The sequence below is a fragment of the Canis lupus genome, chromosome 10, assembly GCF_003254725.2.
Source record: "Canis lupus dingo isolate Sandy chromosome 10, ASM325472v2, whole genome shotgun sequence".
Lineage (NCBI taxonomy): Eukaryota > Metazoa > Chordata > Mammalia > Carnivora > Canidae > Canis > Canis lupus.
In genome coordinates, this window is record NC_064252.1 from 70,186,595 (window position 1) to 70,206,609 (window position 20,015).

Genomic DNA, 20,015 nt, shown 5'->3' on the forward strand with positions numbered 1-20,015 from the left:
GAAAGGGAGCAGGTGTGTAGAGAGACAGGATTTTCCAGATCCCTAGGATCTCGACCCAGCTGAGATGACTGGGAGACTGCCAGTGTAGACTGGCAGTGAGAGCCTAAGACACTGGCCACATAGGCCACCTGTCCCGCTGCAGAGGCAGGAACCCCAGATCTCAGAGAATTCGTACCAGGCGGGTCAACACCAGCGCTCTGCCTGCTGCCCACCCTGGCAGGAGGACCTTCTGGAACCCACGGGCACCCCCAACAAATGAGTGTGTGCAGTCAGCAAAGCCAACCCCACACGGCCCTACGGGAGGGGGGCCCTGCCCAGTACAGACTCCCCAGCTTTCCGCACCCCGGAAGCTCAGGACCCGGGCGGGCGGCAGGTCAGGGCCTCCAGAGAGGATAGGGTGTGGGTGGGAGCCCGCTGGCCCCGCACAGCCCACCTCCTGGGCCAGGCATGGGCTCAGGCTCCGCAGGGCCCGCGGGCACCCTGGCTGGGCTGCAGCCGCTGAGGGAGGAGATCCAGCAGATCCAGCAGATCCAGAACGGCCCCCACATCCACACCCACACCCACACCCACACGCGTGCACAACGCACACTCTCCGCCTCTGTGTGCAGAAGCCCTGAGCTCCCCCGCTGGCCCCGAGGGGTGCAATCCCAGGGTGGGGGCCCCACCTCCAGGCCTGGGAGCCCAGAGAGCCTGATGCCCTCCGGAAGCCAAATCCCACCCGGAAAAGAGGCAGCGGGAGGGAAAGGAAAAATCGAGGGCGGGAGACAGCGGAAGCACCGGACCTCCCAAGAACTAGCCCTCCTCCCTGCTCCGGGAGAGTCCTGGCCCCTGGGGTTCGCCTCTCCCGCAGGCCCGCCTGGGTCCCCAGGGGTGTGGGTGCCCGTGCGCCCATCGTGGACCTCGGGACAGTTTGCCCCATGGAGAGCGGAGTTGTTGGCCCTGAGAGACGGTGTTTGTGGAACAAAAATGTAAAGGGTGAAAACAAACAAAACCCGGCAGGGCTCAGCCGGGGCTGTTCCGTTTTTCTTTGAATTGAAATTTGGGCAGCTGCGCCCGAGAAAAGCCAGGCTTGCCCCCCCCCACACACACATCACCCAAGGTTGGAGCTGGAGTATTTACTTTCTGCTTCTTGCTTGAATAATAAAGATAAGTCAGCTTGAGAGAGTCGGAGCCAAGAAAGACTGAAGTGCGGAGCGAAGGGGACAGGCTGGGTCAGGCGACTGGCCTCCGGGAGTCCAGGCCCCTGTGGGGGTCACCGCGGAGTCTGGGCCCCTCAGACGGGCCGCTTGGGTCCTTCCCACCGGCTAGGTCCTGCAGGGTCGGGTCGCACTGCCCGGGTCCTCCTGCGGCTACAAGCTTCCCTCCTCCCAGGTCCCCAGGTGCCACCAACTGTCACCTCTCCTGTGCGCGCTGCCCGAGCACCTGACAGCCTGGGGCTCCCTGGCCGGAGAAAGTTTCTTTCTTTACTATCCTCCCCCCACTTTCTATCAGAACGGAGCAGCCGTCCTCCTCCCCTGCACCCTTTTCCCTCCCCTCTTCCCACATCTCAAACCTTTCACCGAGGCACTGTTTGTCACCCAATTAAGTAATTGGGGCGTCCAGCCCACCTCGCCTTCTGCCGCGGGCATCTGAGCTCGGACACAAACACGGGCACCCTGGGCACGCGCTAAGGCACCGGCTGGCCCGGCCGCGCGCTCCCCGGGTCACCGGGCTGCAGGGGCCACGGGCGCGGCCCCCAGCGCACCCCACCAGCCACTGGCGCCCACACTCTGGGCCCGACAGCCCGGAGCCGGGGAGGGGAGCGAAGTCGGCGGTCCCGGCGCTTTGCGGGGGGGCAGGCCTCGGTGCGGGCGCGCCCGGGGCACCGGCCTCCCGGGCCCAGCGTCTCCTCCAGCCCCTCCCGGGGTCGCGCGGAGGGAACGCGGGGCCGGGCCCGTCCTGGGGCCGTCGGAGGAGACGCTGGGCTCCGGGGCGCAGGCCCGTCTGAGCGCGGGAGGCCGAGCGCTCGCCCCGGGGCCCGCTCCCCGCTTCTCCGCGCCCCGCGGGGGCCGTTCCGGGGCCGGGGCTGGGCCGGGGCGCGGCGCACGGGGTCACCCACCTGCTGCCCGTCGGGATCGGGGCGCCGGGCGCTCTCCGCGGAGCAAGGGGCCTGCCTGCGGCCAGCGGCCCGGGAGCGGGCGTTGGGGTCTGGGGGCGGCGGAGCGCGGAGGCCCGACCCGGCGGGCCGAGGCCCAGCGCTTTCTGCTGCTTTCTGCAGGGTCTCGGGGTCGCCTTCCCGGAGCCCCGGGGCTGCTGGCCCGGCTGAGAGCGCGGGAGCGCGGGAGCGCGGGGCCTGCCCTCCCCGGGCCGACGGGGGTGGGGGGCGAGGGCGCGGGGAGGGGGCGCGGGGAGGGGGTGGGGGGCGAGGGCGCGGGGAGGGGGCGGGGGGAGGGGGCGCGGGGAGGGGGTGGGGGGCGAGGGCGCGGGGAGGGGGCGCGGGGAGGGGGCGCGGGGGGCGAGGGCGCGGGGAGGGGGCGCGGGGAGGGGGCGGGGGGCGAGGGCGCGGGGAGGGGCGCGGGAGTCGAGGGCCAGGGGAGGGGGGCGGGGGGCGAGGGCCAGGGGCGCGGGGGGCGCGGGGAGGGGTGAGGCTGGCGAACTTGAGCTCAGGGCGCGCGGCGAGCACAGCCCCCAGGGCAGCCCCCGCCTCCCTGCGCCTGGCGGGGCGCGGGCTGGAGCGGGGGTGTGGAGGGGGGAAGGGGGCTGCCCCGCCCCGCCCCGCCTCCCCCTCCGCCCCCTCCGCCCGCCCCGCCCCCTCGCAGCTCCGCGACTCGGGGACCCGGCCCGGCCCGGTGGGCAGCGAGGGGTGGAGCCGCGGGCGGGGCGCACGGAGGGGGAGGCGCGGGGCGGCGGGGCGGGGCGGGGCGGGCCGGGGGCGCGGGCGGCGGGCATGGGCGCTGGGGCGCCGAGCGCGGCCGCGGACCCGCCCGCGGGGAGCCGGGCGGCGGGGGCGAGGCGCGGCGGAGCACGCAGGCGCCGGTGCGGGCCGCCGCGGCCCGAGGGCGATGGCCGGGACCTCGGCTCCCAGCCCCGCAGGCCCCCGGGGCGGCGACGGCGACGGGCCTCCGGGGCTCGGGGAGCCGGGCCACTGCCGCCGCATCCTGGTGCGAGGTAAGCGGCCGCGTCCCGGGGCGCAGCGCGGGCGGCCGGCGTCCGCCATCGGTCCGCGCGCCCTTCCCCGCGGCGGGTGGGCCCCTGCGCGCCGGGCGCAGAGCGGGGCGCGGCCGACAAAGAGGCGGCCCGGGCAGGAGGCTTCCCGCGCGCGGCCGCGGGCCTGGGGCTCCGCTCGGGCTCCGCTCGGGCCCCCCTCCGGCTCCGCTCGGTTGCTCGGGCCCGCGCCCTAGGCCGCTCCCAGCCGGGCGGCGGCGCAGATGCGGGCGCGGAGCCGGGGAGCCTCCCGGCGGCGGAGCGCACACCGCGTCCCGGGCGCTCGGCTGCGTCGGGACCGGGAAGGGCCGGCGTCCGGGGCGCTGCGCTCGGGGCCGATCCGCCCGCCTCGGCGCCCTCCGCGCCCCACCCCGCGCCCCCCCGCGCCCCGCACCCCTGCCCCGGCCCGGCCTCCCGCGCCCCCGTCCCCGCGCCTCTCTCGGTCCAGCCCCGCGCCCTCCCCGGCCTCCCCTCCCCGGCCTCGGCCCCCAGCGTTCGCGGGACCCGGGCTCAGCCGGAGCGACGGGAGGGGCGCGGGGACCCCGGGGTCCTGCCCTCCCCGCCCAGGCCGCGGCCCGAGCCCAGGTCGGCGGCCCCAGGCGGCGGCGGCTGCCGGCCTCCCCCCAGCTCCCCGCGCTGCCCTTCCTCCGCTTCTCCTTCGCCGGCCGCGAGGCCTCGGAGTCCCCGGGCCAGACCCGGCGCCCGGCCACCGCGGCCCGGGCAGGGCCACCAGCCCCACGCGGGCCGCAGGACGCCCGGGCGCCGGGACCCCGCCTCTGTCTATCCGACCTGGGCCACCCGCACACAGACCGGGGCACCTCGGCTGCTGCGCACAGCGTCCCCGCGGCCCCTGGGCTCGGCGGCCGGGAATGGGGGCAGGGCCAGTGTGCAGCCTGGAGGCAGCCCGATGGGAAGGGTCCGTCTTGGACACAGACCCAAGGACCCCGGTCTTCTGGGAGCACTCCCGGTGTCAGGTGTGTCCTAGAGGTGAGGCACTGAGCGATGTTGGGAGGGCAGGCTTGGGATGGGACAGTTATGGGACTGGATGGGAGGGCAGTCCCCACCTCGCAGCAATTCCAGCAGGTGTGTGGACCTGTTGGGCACCTGAGATTAAATTAGATTAGATTAGATCCCTTCTCATCGTGTGTGTGTGTGTGTGTGTGTGTGTGTCCCCTGAATACAAGATGTCAACAGCTAACTTGGGGTTTCATTGAGAAAACGTGCAAGGCTTTCAGAAATGGAGAAATCAGCCTCTTAAACCCACACTCCCAGATGAAGACCCTCAAGTCCCTGCCCGTGACACTCACCACCTCATACCCACTCACCTGTGGGTATTGGTGAGTTCTGGACAATTGTGAGTTTTATGCTCACCTACCATCACTTCTGCTGTACAGATGGCCAGTTGCATGACTCCCAGGTGTAGACTCATAGAAGGGAAGAGTCAAAAGTGACTAGGAGCAATCCACAGCTGGACAGATGGACACCCCCCCCCACACACACACACTGTATGTGGGGCAGCTTGTATGCACTGTTAGGAGATACACGTTTATGAATGCATGTATGCATATAGAACAAGGCCACTATATTTGTACAATATGGGAATAGAGCATAGCGAGTGCATTTACACACCTAAAAAAAAAATAAAAGGTACACGAGGCCCTCTTAAGTCCTTCTGCCATTTCTCATTTAATGGAAAGGAGGTTATTTCAGACCCAAGATACCAGGCACATCATTTAGCTCTAATCCCTCCTAGCCAGGGTCACCTGTGTCACTGTGGCCCCACAGTGGGTAGAGGCTCCGACAGCTGAAAGGCCTGGCACTGCTAAGGGGAAGTCTGCAGCGCCTTGTCTGGGGATGAATGCCTCTGCAGTGTGCTTTAACCAAGGTGCATGCTGCCCTTGACCTCCCAGGGCACATCCTCCCAAAGCACTTTCAGAGGAAACAATAAAAAGGTGGAAGGGAGGTGTTTGCCATCACAGCCCATTAGACTGGTGATGGGGTGAGAATTCTGGGAAAGAATCCCACTTTCTCTGTACTCCTATCTCTTTTGCGTGCTGAACTTGCTACCTTGAGGGCCCCACCCCAGGGTAGCAGATCTGTTGTGTGGGGGGGGTAGTTTCGAGAGACAGGGGAATAAAAGGAAACCATATGTACTGGAATTAAATGAAGTTGCTTTGGAATACTGGTCTTAGAGCCGTTTAAATTTCAGCCAGTGTCTTTGCCTCTCTGTGCCTCAGTTTCCTTATACATAGAAACCCATAGCTGTCACCTTGAGAGTCAGTGGTGATGTCTATAACATCACAAACCCCCCCCCCCAGGATCTCCATAAATATTCTGTTGAATGAAAGGGGGCTGCTCTGAGGTGACCCACAAACCACTCGGGGCATGGGCCTACTTCCTCAGAAGCCTCCCCCAGCTCATCCCCCTGTAGGGGACTTGCTGTCCTTTGGCCTTGGCAAAACTGCTGCGCCTGCGTTGGGAGGTGAGTAGCCAAGGGGTTGAGAACTGGCTGATGAAAGGAGGATTAGTGCCACCTTACAGACCACGAGGTGTGGCCTTCCCCAATCCCCTTCGAGGAACCCTCACTCCACCAATCGTTCAAGTTTCCGGCTGCCTCTGCGAAATGCGGGTCAGGGAGCCCGGAGGCCGAACTTGCTGCATCCCCACCTCAAAATGGAGGCCGCCCCAAGCCACACACGGGGGCACAAACAAGGCCACAAGGGTGACAGGCCTGGATGCACACCAGGCACGCCAGCACCCGCAGCCGGGCTTCTACGGCCAGCGAGCCACATAGGCCACTGCACACCTCTGCGTGCACAGCGCGTTGGCCCGTGAGGAGCGTGGACGGGGGATCCTTTTGTTTTACATTTGGAAGGGGCGCGCCAGCCCCGGGCAGGAAGCGCCCGAGCAGACCCCTCCCAGCTGCGGCTCTAACGCTCTGCCGGGCTGCTCGCGGCGGGCGGACGTGCAAAGGCCTCTTCGGTGGAGCCGGGACGGGCACTTAGAAGAGGCGGACCAGCTTTCACCCAGAACTTCCAGCAACCTCCCCATCTGCGCTCGCACCCGCGCACTAGAGGCGCCCACGGGATTCCCAGGTTAATCCGGATGCAAAATCCAACAACCCTCTGGATAGAGCCGGGACACCAGAGCCGCCTGCTAGCGTCACCGACTTTGAGGAACTACGCTCAGCACAGCCACCCGCTCACCTGGATTGGTCTCTCTGGGGACGGTGATGGGTGTCAGAACCCCATTCGGGCTCCATCCTCTGGCCCCAATGCCGCCACCGTGTAGCCACCTTGGCCCCCAGAGCGCTCCCCTGCTTTGAGGCCTGGGGAGCGCCCCTCCTCACGTCCACACTTCTCTCTCTGGGAGCAGGAGGGCAGGAACGATGAGGGATCCCTTGACTTCGTGAACAGCTGGCTCCACACCACCCCTCACTAGCTGATATGCTTTCACTTGGGAGCTTGAGGGATGCACGAGTGGCTAAACCCAGGAAGACCAGGGCCTCCAACTCCTGCTGGCAGTTCTCCCCGGGAAGGCAGACATTGAATTTAGGCCCGACCCCACCCCCAATCTGGGGGCAGTGCTGGTGTGGCCCAGAACCAGCACCTCTGAACGCTTACAGACTGCACAATCCTGTCACCAGGCAGGACGCTGACTGCCAGACTCATGGAAGACGCTGGGCAGGGGGCCAAGGCATGGGGGCTTGCGCTGAGAGCGGCTTGGGGGTGCAGACTCCCCATCTGGGCTCAGGTTCACTCCAAATCTGCTCGCTTTCTACTTGGAGTTACAGAAACCACTGGACCTACGGCGGCTCAGCCCTGACCTCGCAGACCTCACCCTACAAGTCATAGCAGCTCCGCAGGGGCACATCTGCCCGCTTGTCCAGCGGGCATTTTGGCAACAGGGAGGGTGGGGCAGACGGGTCTACCTAACTGAGCATGGGGTTCTGCGATTCAGCTCCTGGACCTCGGGGACCTCGGGACCGTGGCTACTATACTAGTCTGTTACTAGATGCGATTACCCAGGACCAGGCCCCAGGCAGCAGTGGGAAGGTTTGAATCCTTCATGCAGAGGACTGCACGCTGCAATTTTGTGTTTATTTTAATTTTTAGTTTGGGGGCTTTTGGGGGGGGGTGTATTAGGTTTCTTTTTTTTATTTCCCTGGGATTGTTTTGCTTTGTAATGTTTTTCCTTTTGCTTTGTTTTGGCAGAAAGACCCACTTTCTCAACAAGGGTCTAGGCTGGGTGCTATCACGTTGGTTCTTTATTTTCCCTTTATCTATTTGCACCACCCCCACCCCCACCCCCACCCCAACGCTTGCACAGAAGCTGCCCAGCAACCAAATGTGTCTTCCTGTTGATGTGTCTTGTGTGCACTGTTTTCATTTCGGGGAACTGTGCAAGGCTCCTGTGTTCTCATACTATTTTTGTTGTTCTGGGTGGTGGCTTGGAGTCCGTGCCCATGAACCTGCTACCACATCTTCGTGTGGGTGCCCATGGCCATGTGCAAACACACACATACACATACCTGCAGGGTCAGAACGTCTGGGTGCCCCCCTACCCCCTCCATCTCCACCTGCACCTCCACCCCCTTCACCCTACAGGGCAAGGAGTCTGTGTTCCAAGGCTGGGACAGTGAGTGAGCACTTGCAGGGCAGGTTGGGGACCCCGGGGTGTGTGTCCTTGGACTGATATAGGTGGATGGATGGCATCAGTTTGGGGCGTTGGCCCATTGTGCACCAGGGAGAGAGCGTCCCTGGGTTCTGTTGGCTCTAAGCCATTTCCTCAATTACCCTGACGGAGCCTGGGGCCATAGGGGCCCTGAGCTCCCGCCCTATATCTTTTTGATTTGTATTTGGTGTGGGGGTGGGGGGTATTAACATGTTAATTTTGCTTCTATTTCCTGCTTGCTAAATATAAAATAAAACTTGGCCTGGAGCGCCTGGGTGAGGAAGTTGGTTAAGCATCCCCCTCTTGGTTTCTGCTCAGGTCCTGATCTGATCTTAGGGTCATGAGATTGAGCCCCACTTTGGGCTCTGGCTCACAGCAAAGTCTACTTGAAACTCTGTGTTCCTCCCCTCCTCTCCCCACTGCACTCTCTCAATAAATAAATTAATTTATTTAAAAAAAGAGAGAAAAAGAAAAAGGATTGGCCTTACACCTTGTAAAGCAGGTAGCCAGTTAGGGAGCACTGTATCCTGCTGAGTTCCCTACCCTCGTTCGAGGGCCTCGATAGAGAACACCGAGGCAAAGTGGACCTACCCAGGAATCCCTGGGAGCTGGGTGCCCTGAGCCCCTGGTTGTCCGCCGCCCCATCCAGGCGGGCGGGAGGCTGGAGTGGCTGAGGGTGCCAGGGTGGCATCAAACAATGCGGAAAGAAGTGGCGCCGCCAGGACCGCATCTGGGCCACAGAGCAGGGGAGTGAGGGCTGTGGAAGCTGGGGCAGGGAGCGCCGGGATGGGGGTGAAGTGGGGTCGCGGTACTTAGGTGCTGGCTCCTGGGGCCGCTGCGGTGTCGGGAACCATCCCTCTCTCCCCGCTGCTCCCTCCGTCTCGCCCTTCGCTTGTAGGTTCTTTCCACACACGTCAGTGAATGTGTCCCCGGCCGGCTGTCGGGGGCTGCTGGTGCTCAGCTTCCCAGCCAGGACCCCCTCTGAACCCCGGGAAGTGCAGGGCTCCCGACCCGCCCGCGGTGGCCCCGATGGGGCCGGTGGTCGGAGGCTCCCCCCGCTAACTGCTAACTTCGGGGAGGCAGGGCCCGAGCCCAGTTCCTTTGTTGCCGCACCAGGAGCGGGAAGAGGTCACCGCGCCCCGAGTCCGGGATCTCCGCAGTCCTCTAAGGCAACTGTCCCCGCGCAGGGTACACGGTAGAGCCGCGATGGATGGAAGGAGGCAGAACTGCCAACGTCTCGCATCTCGTTGCGTCGAAGACTCCCCGGAACAAGGCCGCGCTGAGAGGAGAGGGTCCTCGTTTTCTAACCTTACAGTATTGTTCCTTCCATGAGCCGGTGATGGTGCCACAAGGATAATTGTTAAAATATAAAATCTCCAACGCCGGCCGTACTTTTGGAATCTTATGCAGCCCTCGACTTTGGGAATCACCGAAATGAAAAACTTGGAAAACCTCAAATATGTTTCTTTGACTCGTAGCTGGGTCCCCAGGGCCGGGCAGCGGCCTAGTGCCTTCCAGCCGGGGCAGGGGGTCCTGCGAGGCGGAGGGCGGCGGGATGGGTAGTGGTGAGATGGAAACCACTGGGCAAGTCCGCCCCCCCGCCCCCCCCTCAGCCCAGTGGCCTCCAGCCCCAGGGCCCGGGTGTGCTCGCCGTTTTGCTCCTGCTGCGGCCGCGTCCACTCCCGCTCGTGGGGCTCGGGGACCCAGGCACGCGGAGCCGGGCTCGCATGGTAGACGGGGCGGTCGAGGACTGACTTCCAAAGGCGAGACGCGCGCATGTCAGAGAACAAAACCAAGCCCAACCGAGCGGCAGGGGGCTGCGGGGGGGGGGGGGGGGGGGACGCAGTGCCCAGTCTCAGGTGCGTGCTCCAGGACTCGGTTCCCAGTCTCAGGTGTGTGCTGGGGGGACGCAGTCCCCAACCTCAGGTGTGTGCTCCAGGACGTGGTCCCCAGCCTCAGGTGCGTGCCCGGGGACGCAGTCCCCAGTGTGAGGTGTGTGCTCCAGGACTCGGTTCCCAGCCTCAGGTGCGTGTCCGGGGGACACAGTCCCCAGTGTCAGGTGCGTGCTCCAGGGCGCGGTCCCCAGCCTCAGCTGCGTGCTCCAGGAGCTTTCCCCTCTCACACACATTAGCAAAAGCGGGATCCTATGACGTGAGCTGTTTTGCAACTTACCTTTTAAACAAATTCAGTCCGCAGGGGTCATCTTTGGGGTCAGCCGTTTCTGCTGTTCCGGGACTGACCTTTTGGTGGGGAAAGCCGAATTCCAGCCTCTGGGGAGACGGTCCAGGTGTTTTATCCTCAATATAAACACTGGGGATAAATTCCCAAGGCGTGGGCCTTTGCGCACTTGAGTGTTTCCATGAGATGATTCCCCTCAGTGCCTCAAAAGGTTTACACACACTACAACATTTAAAAACGGGTTTTGTTGGATTCGAAAACAGTAATTAGCTCCTATGATTTGAACATCAAGACGTTGTGTTGCTATTTTACGTATATAGTGAAAAATCTCCCATCCCTGCCGGCTGTCTTCCAGTTCCCACCCGGCTCTAAGGCACCACTTTTTACTTTCTAATTTGTCCTTACAAAACCGGTTCCTGCTTCTGCAAGTCAGGGCTGCTATATTACTTTTTCTTGCTTTTATTTTGTTTTACTCCTACGGTGACATCTCTATATTTTTCTGCACCTTGCTATTTTCACTTACCAATATATTTTGGGGATGTAAGGAATTTCTTGTTTGGTTTTTCACAGATGCATAGTATTCCATTTACACTGGACCATGATGTTTGTTGTGTAACCCACGTCCCATTGGTGGACATTTAGCCTTTTTCTAAGATGTTGCTATTATATACAATGCTGCAATAAATAAGCTTCTTCTTGGTCATTTCCACATGTGCCAGAGAAGTTCTTGAAGGCAGGTTACTGGGTATGTTTGTAATTTAGAAGATAATGCCAAATTGCCTTCTAGATGGTACACCGCCCTTCTCCCCACCCACCCTGACCCCTACCCTAGTCCCAGCAGCAATGCCTGAAAGTGCTTGTACCTCCAGATCTTGCCATCACAGCTTATACTTTATATCTTGATAGATACCGTCAAATTATTCTTTGGAGGGAAAAGTTTGCTATTTTTACCTTCACCCTTTCCCTTTGCCCATATTGGGCATTACATATCTTTATTACCTTTGTTAAACCGTGGTAAGTAGTACCAATATGTGTCACTTATACTTATCAATAGGAGATAAGTGGTACATCATTGGCATTCTAATTTTTATTTCATTGATTATTAGTGAAGTTGATGATCTTTCCGTATTTATTGGCCAGTGTATTTCTTCTGGTGTTATTAACTCATTTCCTTGATCACTTCCAATTTTTAAATATTCCTTTATTTATTGATTTGTAGATATTCTGTTAAGGATAGTTGCTTAGTGCTTTCCATATGTGTTGCAGTTTTTTTAAAAAGTTTATAATTTCCTTCTAATTTGTTTTTGATGTCTTTTATTTTCTGACCTATAAAATAACTTTCTAATTACAAAACCAACCATGCTGTTTTGCTATATCATGTATAAATTAAAACATCTTCATTCCCCCCCCCATAAAGCATGTACATTCCCAGGATGTAACTTCCCAAACTTTCTCCAGTAGTTGAAAAGTATAAATATGTAAGTTATATATTACAAAAGTGGGAATTCTTTTGCAAAATTTTTTTCATTTAATAAACATTTGTAGAAAGATTGCTGTCTAGCATGCCTTGTTCTTTGTAACAACTGCATGATATTCTGTTCTGCAGATAAAATTAATTTAACCAGTCCCCCCCCAAAAAAATAAATAAATAAATAATAATTTAACCAGTCCCCTATTGATGGGTACTTAGGTTGTTCTACATTTTCACTACTGCAAACAGTGCATCAGTGAACATCTTTATATCCTAATTTGGACAGATGGTTTCTAAAAGTTTCCTTTAAAATAAATAAATAAATAAATAAATAAATAAATGTCTCATTTATGAGACAATCTGAAAAAATGTGTAAACAAGTAGGACTTTTTTATATTAAGGAATGATTGTTAATGTTTTTGGTTGTGACAGTATTGTGGTTGTTTTTTAAAGGAAGTTTTTTTTAGAGATACATATAGAAATATTTCTGGGTGAGATGATATGATATCTTAAAATTATGAGGCTAGAGAGAAACAGGATTGTTCCTGAATTTATAGTTGTTGAAGTTAGGGAATAGGTATATCAGAGCTCATTACACTATTCTCATTTTGTATATGTATGAAATTTCTCATAATAAAATGTTTAAAATAATAAGCACATATATTTTTTTCTTAGCTGTTTTTAAAATTTGTATGTAAATTCAATTTGCCAACATATAGTATAACACCCAGGGCTCATCCCATCAAGTGCCCTCCTCAGTGCCCCGTCCCCCGCCCACCTCCCCTCTACAACCCTTTGTTTCCCAGATCAGGAGTCTCTTGTGGTTTGTCTTCCTCTCTAATTTTTCCCACTCAGTTCCCCCCCTTCCCTTATGGTCCCTTTCACTATTTCTTATATTCCACATATGAGTGAGACCATAAGATGTTTGTCCTTCTCCAAATGACTTACGTCACTCAGCATCATACCCTCCAGTTCCATCCCCGTCGAAGCAAATGGTGGGTGTTCATCCTTTCTGATGGCTGAGTTCACTTATATCATATTAAAGTTATGATAGATATTTCATGCCAAAAAATCTAGCAATTGTGTATAAATGTGCCATTTCCCTCATCCTTCCAACCCAGAGTATGCTGAATCTTTTACAGTGAGATCTTTTCAAGTGAAAAAATATATATATTTTTGTTAGCATTTTTCATTACTAATGAGGTTAAGCATATATTCATGTACTTATTCATTTTACTTTCCTCTGGAATTTTTTATTCATGTGTTCAGCTATTTCTCTGTTGGTTTATTGTTTCCTTATAGCTGTGATTGCTCTTTTTATACTAAAGAATCCCTTTTTCTGTGACACGTGTTGCAAATATGCCTAAATCATTTTATTTTTTAAAACTTTGCTGTAAGTTTTTTTTCTGAATTTAAATTTAAATTGTAATCATATCTAATGGCCATTTCTTTTGGGGCTTTTAGTTCTTTGTTAGAAAGCTCTTCACAGGCTTTGCAACAAACCAAACAAAAATGTACACAGGTACATTTTTCCACTGATAAACATTCAATTTTTCCCTATATTTTTCTAAAAAAAATAAAGTATATCAAAGTGTATCAATATTTCTCTGGAGTAGAAACCTCCATAAAATTTCTAGGACAATGAAATTATGCAGTTTTTAATTTGGCTAGGTGTTGTGAAATTGTCCCCTAAAAGTATTCTTAACAATGGTACTTGAGAGAACCCATATTTTCCCTCATCTTTGCCAGCACATTTTCCACAGTCTGATAGGCAAAATATGGCATCTGGAAAAAGAAAAAACTATCTCATTTGCTGTTCTAACTCATTTTTCCTGGATTCCCTCTGAGCTTGAGTATTTTTTCATAGTTATTAGGCACTTGCATTTCTTCTTCTCTGAATAACCCTTTCATATAATTTGCTTAGTTTCCCAGTGCTTGACTTTACTCATCAGTCTCTAAAGACTTTTGTGAGTACCAGACTTTAGGACTCTGCTCTGCATGTATTATGAATATTTTCTCCTAATCTATCATTTGTCTTTTAACTTTCTCTTATCCTGCATAAATAAGCTTTTATTACTAGGGCCTCAAATCTGTCATTTATTTTCCTTTTAAAATTTTGTCTGGTTTTCTTCAATTTTTAGAGCTTTTAAAAAAAGATTTTATTTATTTATTTGAGAGAGAGAGCAAGAGAAAGAGATCGATCACGAGCAGGGAGGGGGAGAGGGCAGAGGGAGAAGCAGACTCCCCGCTGAGCAGCAAGCCTGACATGGGGGCTCCATCCCAGGACCCTGGGATCGTGGCCTAAGGTGGAAGGCAGAGGCTTAATGAACTGAGCCACCCAGGTGCCCTAGAGCTTATTTTTATGTGAAAAATGCTCATGTATCTTTTTTTTTAAAGATTTTATTTATTTATTCATGAGATACACAGACTGAGAGACACAGGCAGAGAGAGAAGCAGGCTCCATGCAGGGAGCCTGATATGGGACTCGATCCCAGGACTCCAGGATCACGCCCTGGGCGGAAGGCAGGCACCAAACCGCTGAGCCACCCAGGGATCCCCAGTGCTCATGTATCTTATGTTTGTTTTTGCATGCAGAGAGATAAGTTACTTTATTCCAAATAATGAGCAAATTGTCCAAAAGCCAGGTCTTTAATAATCCTTTCTTCCTGCTAATTTGAAATGTCTTCTTTATAGAAATTCTCATGTATGCATGGATTGCTTCCAGACTCTTGTGCCGGCATCATACCATTTTAGTTGCTGTAAACGTGTAATATGTTCTGCTGGGTGTAATGCAAGCATTTTCTCTTCATTTTTTCACCTTGTTTCTTCACTATTCTTCCATTTTCAATTTTTCCCAATAAACTTGATGAATCTTCCATAAGGAATTTTTAAAAATATTTTATTTATTTATTCATGATAGACATAGAGAGAAGCAGAGACACAGGCAGAGGAAGAAGCAGGCTCCACACCGGGAGCCCAACGCAGGACTTGATCCCAGGACCCCAGGATCACGCCCTGGGCCGAAGGCAGGCGCTGAACCGCTGAGCCACCCATGGATCCCCCATAAGGAATTTTTATAATAATCACATTATAGATTAAGGCAGGAAGGACCTTGTCACACTTAAAAATCAGTATATTACCAGCTTGTTGTGTAAAGGAACTCCGCAGGTGTTAGGAGATGAAATCAGGTAGAACTTTGTGGGTGTCTCCTAGGAGAAGGACCAGGAGGGGATAATATTTGGTTCTAGAGGTCAGGGGCATTGGCTCACTATCATCACTATCATCAGACAGAGATGACCACGCTCAAGCCAAGGCTCCTCGGACAGAATCACCCTCTCCCCTTCTTCTAGGACTCACTCTTCTTTGAGGAGACCAGAAAGGCAGCAAGACTCAGGCAGGAGACGCATGCATTTTCATGCTAACAACTGTACCCACAAAGAGGCCCTGCAATTAAAGCTGTCCCTCCTTCTTGATGCTTCCTCCCTCAAACTCCACCCAGAAAAGGAACAATTTGGGTAAGGAGGCTGTGTCAACAAGGATGGGCTAGAGACAACCCTAAATCTTAGAGTTTTAATAAAGCACACATGTACTTCTCACTCACATGATAAGGGCATCACCCGTGGGCACAGGCTCACCTTGGTACTCAGAAATCCAGGCTGATGATGCTCCATCCTGACTCCTGCTTCCAGGACCATGACAGTGAGAGGAAAGAGGTGTGGCAAATTATGAACCGGTTTTTAAAGGTTCATCTGAAGGTGAACTCTTCTTTTTGGCTAAAATAAGTCATATGGTCATATCTAATTTCAAAGGGGAGAAAATTACTGCAACCCTACCATGTGCTTTGGGTGGAGTTGGAAACACTGGTGAACAGCATTCATGATTTCTCCACTAAACTTTGATGAGTGGCCTTCTCTGACCATTATAGCTAGAATAGACCCCCCCACACACACACACACTGTAGTGGTTGGTTTTAGTTATTTGGAGAAGGTCAGTAATATCCTCTTACCTTGTTTTATTGTCTTCCCAGCAGTTGTCGTTACATACACATTCATTTTTTAAATTTATTGTTTTTCTCTGTCCGCAATACAAGGTCAATGGAAGCAAGGACCTTGCTTATTTTGCTCATTTCTCTATCCCTAAACCCTGGAATAGTATTTGGCACTTAGTAGGTGCTCATTAAATATATGTTGAATATTTGAATATGTATAGTTGTTTAATTTACAACTAGTAGGATTTTACTGCATATATTATCATATCACTTTCTTTCACTTAATGTAAGTTCATATAGACACTTGGTCATTCTTTTAAATTGCTGCACTGTTTTGTAGTATGAATTACCATAATTTGTTGAGCCATTTCCTTTGTGGGAACCTTGAGGTTGCTTTCAGATTTTCAATATTTTGAACACCACTGCAGCAAATGTCCTTATATATACTTTGGAGCACATGAGTGTGTGCTTTTCTGGATAAGTACCTACTAAAATAAAATTGCTAGGGCAAAAGTTATGTGCATCTTTAATCTTGACAAATACAGGCTTAAAAGGTGGTGACAACTTACAGTCCTACATTGAGTGCGAGTGTGGAATCCCCTACAGTTCATTATTGATTTATTAACCATTCACTAATGTCTTTCCAGTCCTATAGGAGATGAATGATTTTTCATTGTTGTGTGAGTTGGTGTCATCCTAATTTCTGTGAAGCTGTGCTCATTTTTCATGTTTATTGGTCATTTGGCATTTTTTTCTGTAAATAGGCCAGATAAATTATTTGACCATTCTTTTCTACTGGACTATTTCCCTTTTTAAAAATATTTATCATTGCATTGTATAATTTCTTTTTACCATTTAAAGAAGTTTTCTCTTCAATTTTTTTTAATTACCTTGGTCTTGGTGCTTTTATCATACAAAAGGTGTTGGCTTTAATATAGTATGGTTGTAATATAGTTGTTTGTCTTTCCTTTGCAGCTCTAGTTTTATATCTTGCTCTTCCCAAGTTTAGGATTATAAAAATAGCATCCTACATTTCCTTTTAGTGCTTTTATCATTTTATAGTCTATGATTTTCTCTGTAATCCATTTGAAAATGATTGTCTCTTATGATGAAAGACAGGAATTTAACTTAATTTTATTTCAAATAGATAAGTTATAGTCACCAATCTGCTTAATTCCATTTATTGACTAGACCTTTTTCCATTGAGAAAGCTCCCATTATCACAAACTATCAATATATATGTGGGGGGGATCCCTAGGTGGCTCAATGGCTTAGCGCCTGCCTTCAGCCCAGGGTATGATCCTGGGGTCCCGGGATCGAGTCCCACATCAGGCTCCCTGCATGGAGCCTGCTTCTCCCTCTGCCTGTGTCTCTGCCTCTTTCTCCGTGTCTTTCATGAATAAATAAAAAAATCTTAAAATATATATATATGTGTGTGTATATATATGCGTGGGTCCAATTGTGCACCTCGATTCCATTGTTCTCTTTCAGTCATTTGAATATCATCTTCACCATTTCTGTTATTTGTATGTCCCATTTATTTACTTAATATTTTAACATAATACATTTTAAGATTATCTACTTCTGCCTCGTTCTAAGCACATAAAATCATAGGTTTAAATTTGTTCCTAGTAAACATTAAGTGCATAACTTTTGATTGGATAAATGTTTATTTATGTACCATTTTAAGTCACCTTGAAAATTACAGGAGGCACTTTGGAGAAACTTTTTTTTTTAAGATTTTATTTATTTATTCATGAGAGACACAGAGATCCTGAAGTGAGGCTAGATCCCAGGACCCCGGGATCACGACCTGAGCTGAAGGCAGATGCTCAACCACTGAGCCACCAGGCACGCAGGGAAACTCTATTATATTTTTTCCACCAATGGATTTGTCCATCTCTGGAACAAAACCTCATTGTAGCTTCATGTTTTGTTCTTGTTGTTAAATGTCTCATTCTGAAATAATTTTTGACTCACAAGAAGTTGTAAAAATAGTAGAGAGAGGTCCTGACAGAGAAGCCCTGTGTATCCATGACCTACCTTGTCCCAAAAGTGACATTTTACATATCCATAAAACATTATCAAAAGCAAGAAATTGACATCAATATGATGTAATTGACTAGACCACAGATCTTTGAATTTCACCCGTCTGTACACGCACTCATTTTTTAGCCTTTATATATAGTTCTGTGACGCTTTACATTTATAGATCGGCATATCCACCGCCACGAATCAAGAGCTGGTCTGTCACCATCAAGGACCTTCCTCATGCTACTCCTTGATGGTTGTACCTCCCTTCCCTCACCGCTGGTAACCTGCCTCTGTTTTCTTCCTTTCTGGGTCCGACCTCGCGGTAGCGTCGTGCACATGGGCTCATGCAGTATGTGATCTTGGGAACCAACTCTGGTTTTCTTCACTCAGTAGAATTTCCTGGAGATTCATCCAGTTTGTTGTCTGTCAGGAGTCATTCCATTATTGCCGAGTAATATCCCATGTGTTGCGGGACCTAGTTTGCTTAAGCGCTCGCCTCCTGGAGGACACTTGGCCTGTTTCCACGGGGGCCTGTTATAAATACAGCAGCAGCTACGAACATTCACGCACAGGTTTGGGTGTGAACCCAAGATTTGCTCCTCTAGGACAAATGCCCGGGAGTATGGGCACCGAGGGCCATGCTAAGTGTAGGCTTCAGTCTTTCAGGAACTGCCAGGTCATTTTCTGGAGCGGCCGCACCTCCGCATTCCCACCAGTGGTGGATGAGGCCTCCTTGCTCGCATCCTCACCAGCCTTTGACGCTCACGGTGTTTTTTGTTTTTAGCTGTGCTAATAGGTGTCCCTCCTGGTTTAGATTTGCCTTTCCCTAATGGCTAGCGATGTTGGATATCTTTTCCTGTGCTTACTTTTACGGCGCATTTTGCTATCTGGCCGGCAGGCTGCCTTCCTGACCCCTGGGGAGAGCTGCGCCCGCCTGCTTCCCGAGTCTTAGCTCTTCTACAGGAGGAGAGGGCAGGGGCCACGTATGACGTGACCTCAGCGGTCAGGACCCCGGCTCCGGCTCCAGCTTGGTGGGTTCGAGGAGGCCCCCTGAGAGAGTGAAGCCGAGCCGAGCAGCCGGCACCACCAGGACGCCCACACCTCCCTCCACTCTGCGCCTCCGACACACTTTTAACAAAGCAATGCCTCGGAGCCGGGTGTCCTGCGAAGTCCTGAGACTGTGTCACGATTGGAAATAATAGGGCCTGAGGAGAGGACCCCCAGTCAATGGGGTCGCAAACACTCCCCCACCTTTCCGGCACGTAGGAAGTGTCAGGGAAGGCCTGGGTCGTCCGAAGGCCTGTGGTCCCACCTGCACTTCAGGAGCAGGGCCGCCGGTCTCAAGCTCTGCCCAGTGTGGGGGGACCAGCTCTGAGCACCGCTGCGTCCCTGACCCAGACCCACCTTCTCCCCAGGGTCCACCCAGCACGAAGGTGCTGGAAGGAGCTGCGAGACACCCCGGAGGAGCAGAGGTTAGCCGGCTCTGGTAGGAGCCGGGCAGAACCAGTCTCAATCACGTGGAGGAGCCTTTGGAGGGAGAGGCGTCAGGCTCACCCTCTAGAGCAGGAATTCTAATTTAAAAATTTTTTTTTTTTACTTTTTGCATTTTTTAATTTAAATTCAATTTGCCAACGTCTAGCATAAGACCCCCAGCTCACCCCGTCAAGTGCCCTCCTCAGTGCCCGTCACCCTAGAGCAGGGATTCCAAAGTAGAGTCTCCAGCGGTGAGGCTCCCCGGAGCCCCCGGATGGACAGCCCATCCCAGAGGCAGGTCCTGTCCTGTGTCTTCCAGGGCACTGACGGACCTGTCCAGAAGATTCCATTTCTTTACCCGTGACCAGAGTTTCTCTTCATTATAGCCTAAGCACTGAATCATTAAGTATTACTACAAGAGGGTTTCAGTAAAGTAAAGCGAGGGTGTTTACACAGATGATGGAGCACGGTCAGTGTGACCTCGGGTAAGTTACTTAACATGCGTTCCTCTGTTTCCCTACCTGCAGAATGGGCTTCATAATCGTTCCGGCTTCACTGAGACATTGAGAGGGTTCAAGCACGTAGAACAGTGCCTGGCCCAGGGCAAACACGTCTAAAACATAGCAGCCTCGCCTTGCATTTCTGGCCACACTGCCAGCTCCAACTGTGCATGCGCCCCGGGGAGGGTTCGAACCCCTGCGACTTGCTCTGTTTCCTGTGCGTGCTCAGCACCACCTGTGTTGATCAGGGCTGCCTTGAGCTGGCGGGTTTTCCAGAGACACTAGTCTTTCTCTGTAATGTCAGTTCAGCTGCATTCAGCAATGTCATAAGCTGGGAATGGTTTAGTAAATCCTACAGAATGTGATGCTGCACATTTCCACCTCCCAATTTTTGACACAAACTTTTCTAATAACTGGATTTCCAGCTCTCAGAGTGCGTATTTGAATCTCACTTTTGCCAAACGTTTTATTGTTATTTCTCAGTTTTTTTGAGTGGGAATATCTGGTGAGTGTA

General features: G+C 52.8%; 1 protein-coding gene across 1 annotated transcript in view; it reads left to right on the forward strand.

Annotated features, from left to right (window-relative positions):
• The first annotated feature begins 447 nt into the window (after positions 1–447).
• VAX2 (ventral anterior homeobox 2) overlaps positions 448–20,015 on the forward strand; it is a 28,780-nt gene continuing 9,212 nt past the window's right edge. Inside the window, exons 1-4 of the mRNA XM_049115080.1 lie at positions 448–574; positions 1,718–2,355; positions 2,799–2,828; positions 2,916–3,147. Of these exons, the coding sequence (XP_048971037.1) occupies positions 448–574; positions 1,718–2,355; positions 2,799–2,828; positions 2,916–3,147 (1,027 nt within the window). The remainder of the gene's footprint in view (positions 575–1,717; positions 2,356–2,798; positions 2,829–2,915; positions 3,148–20,015) is intronic.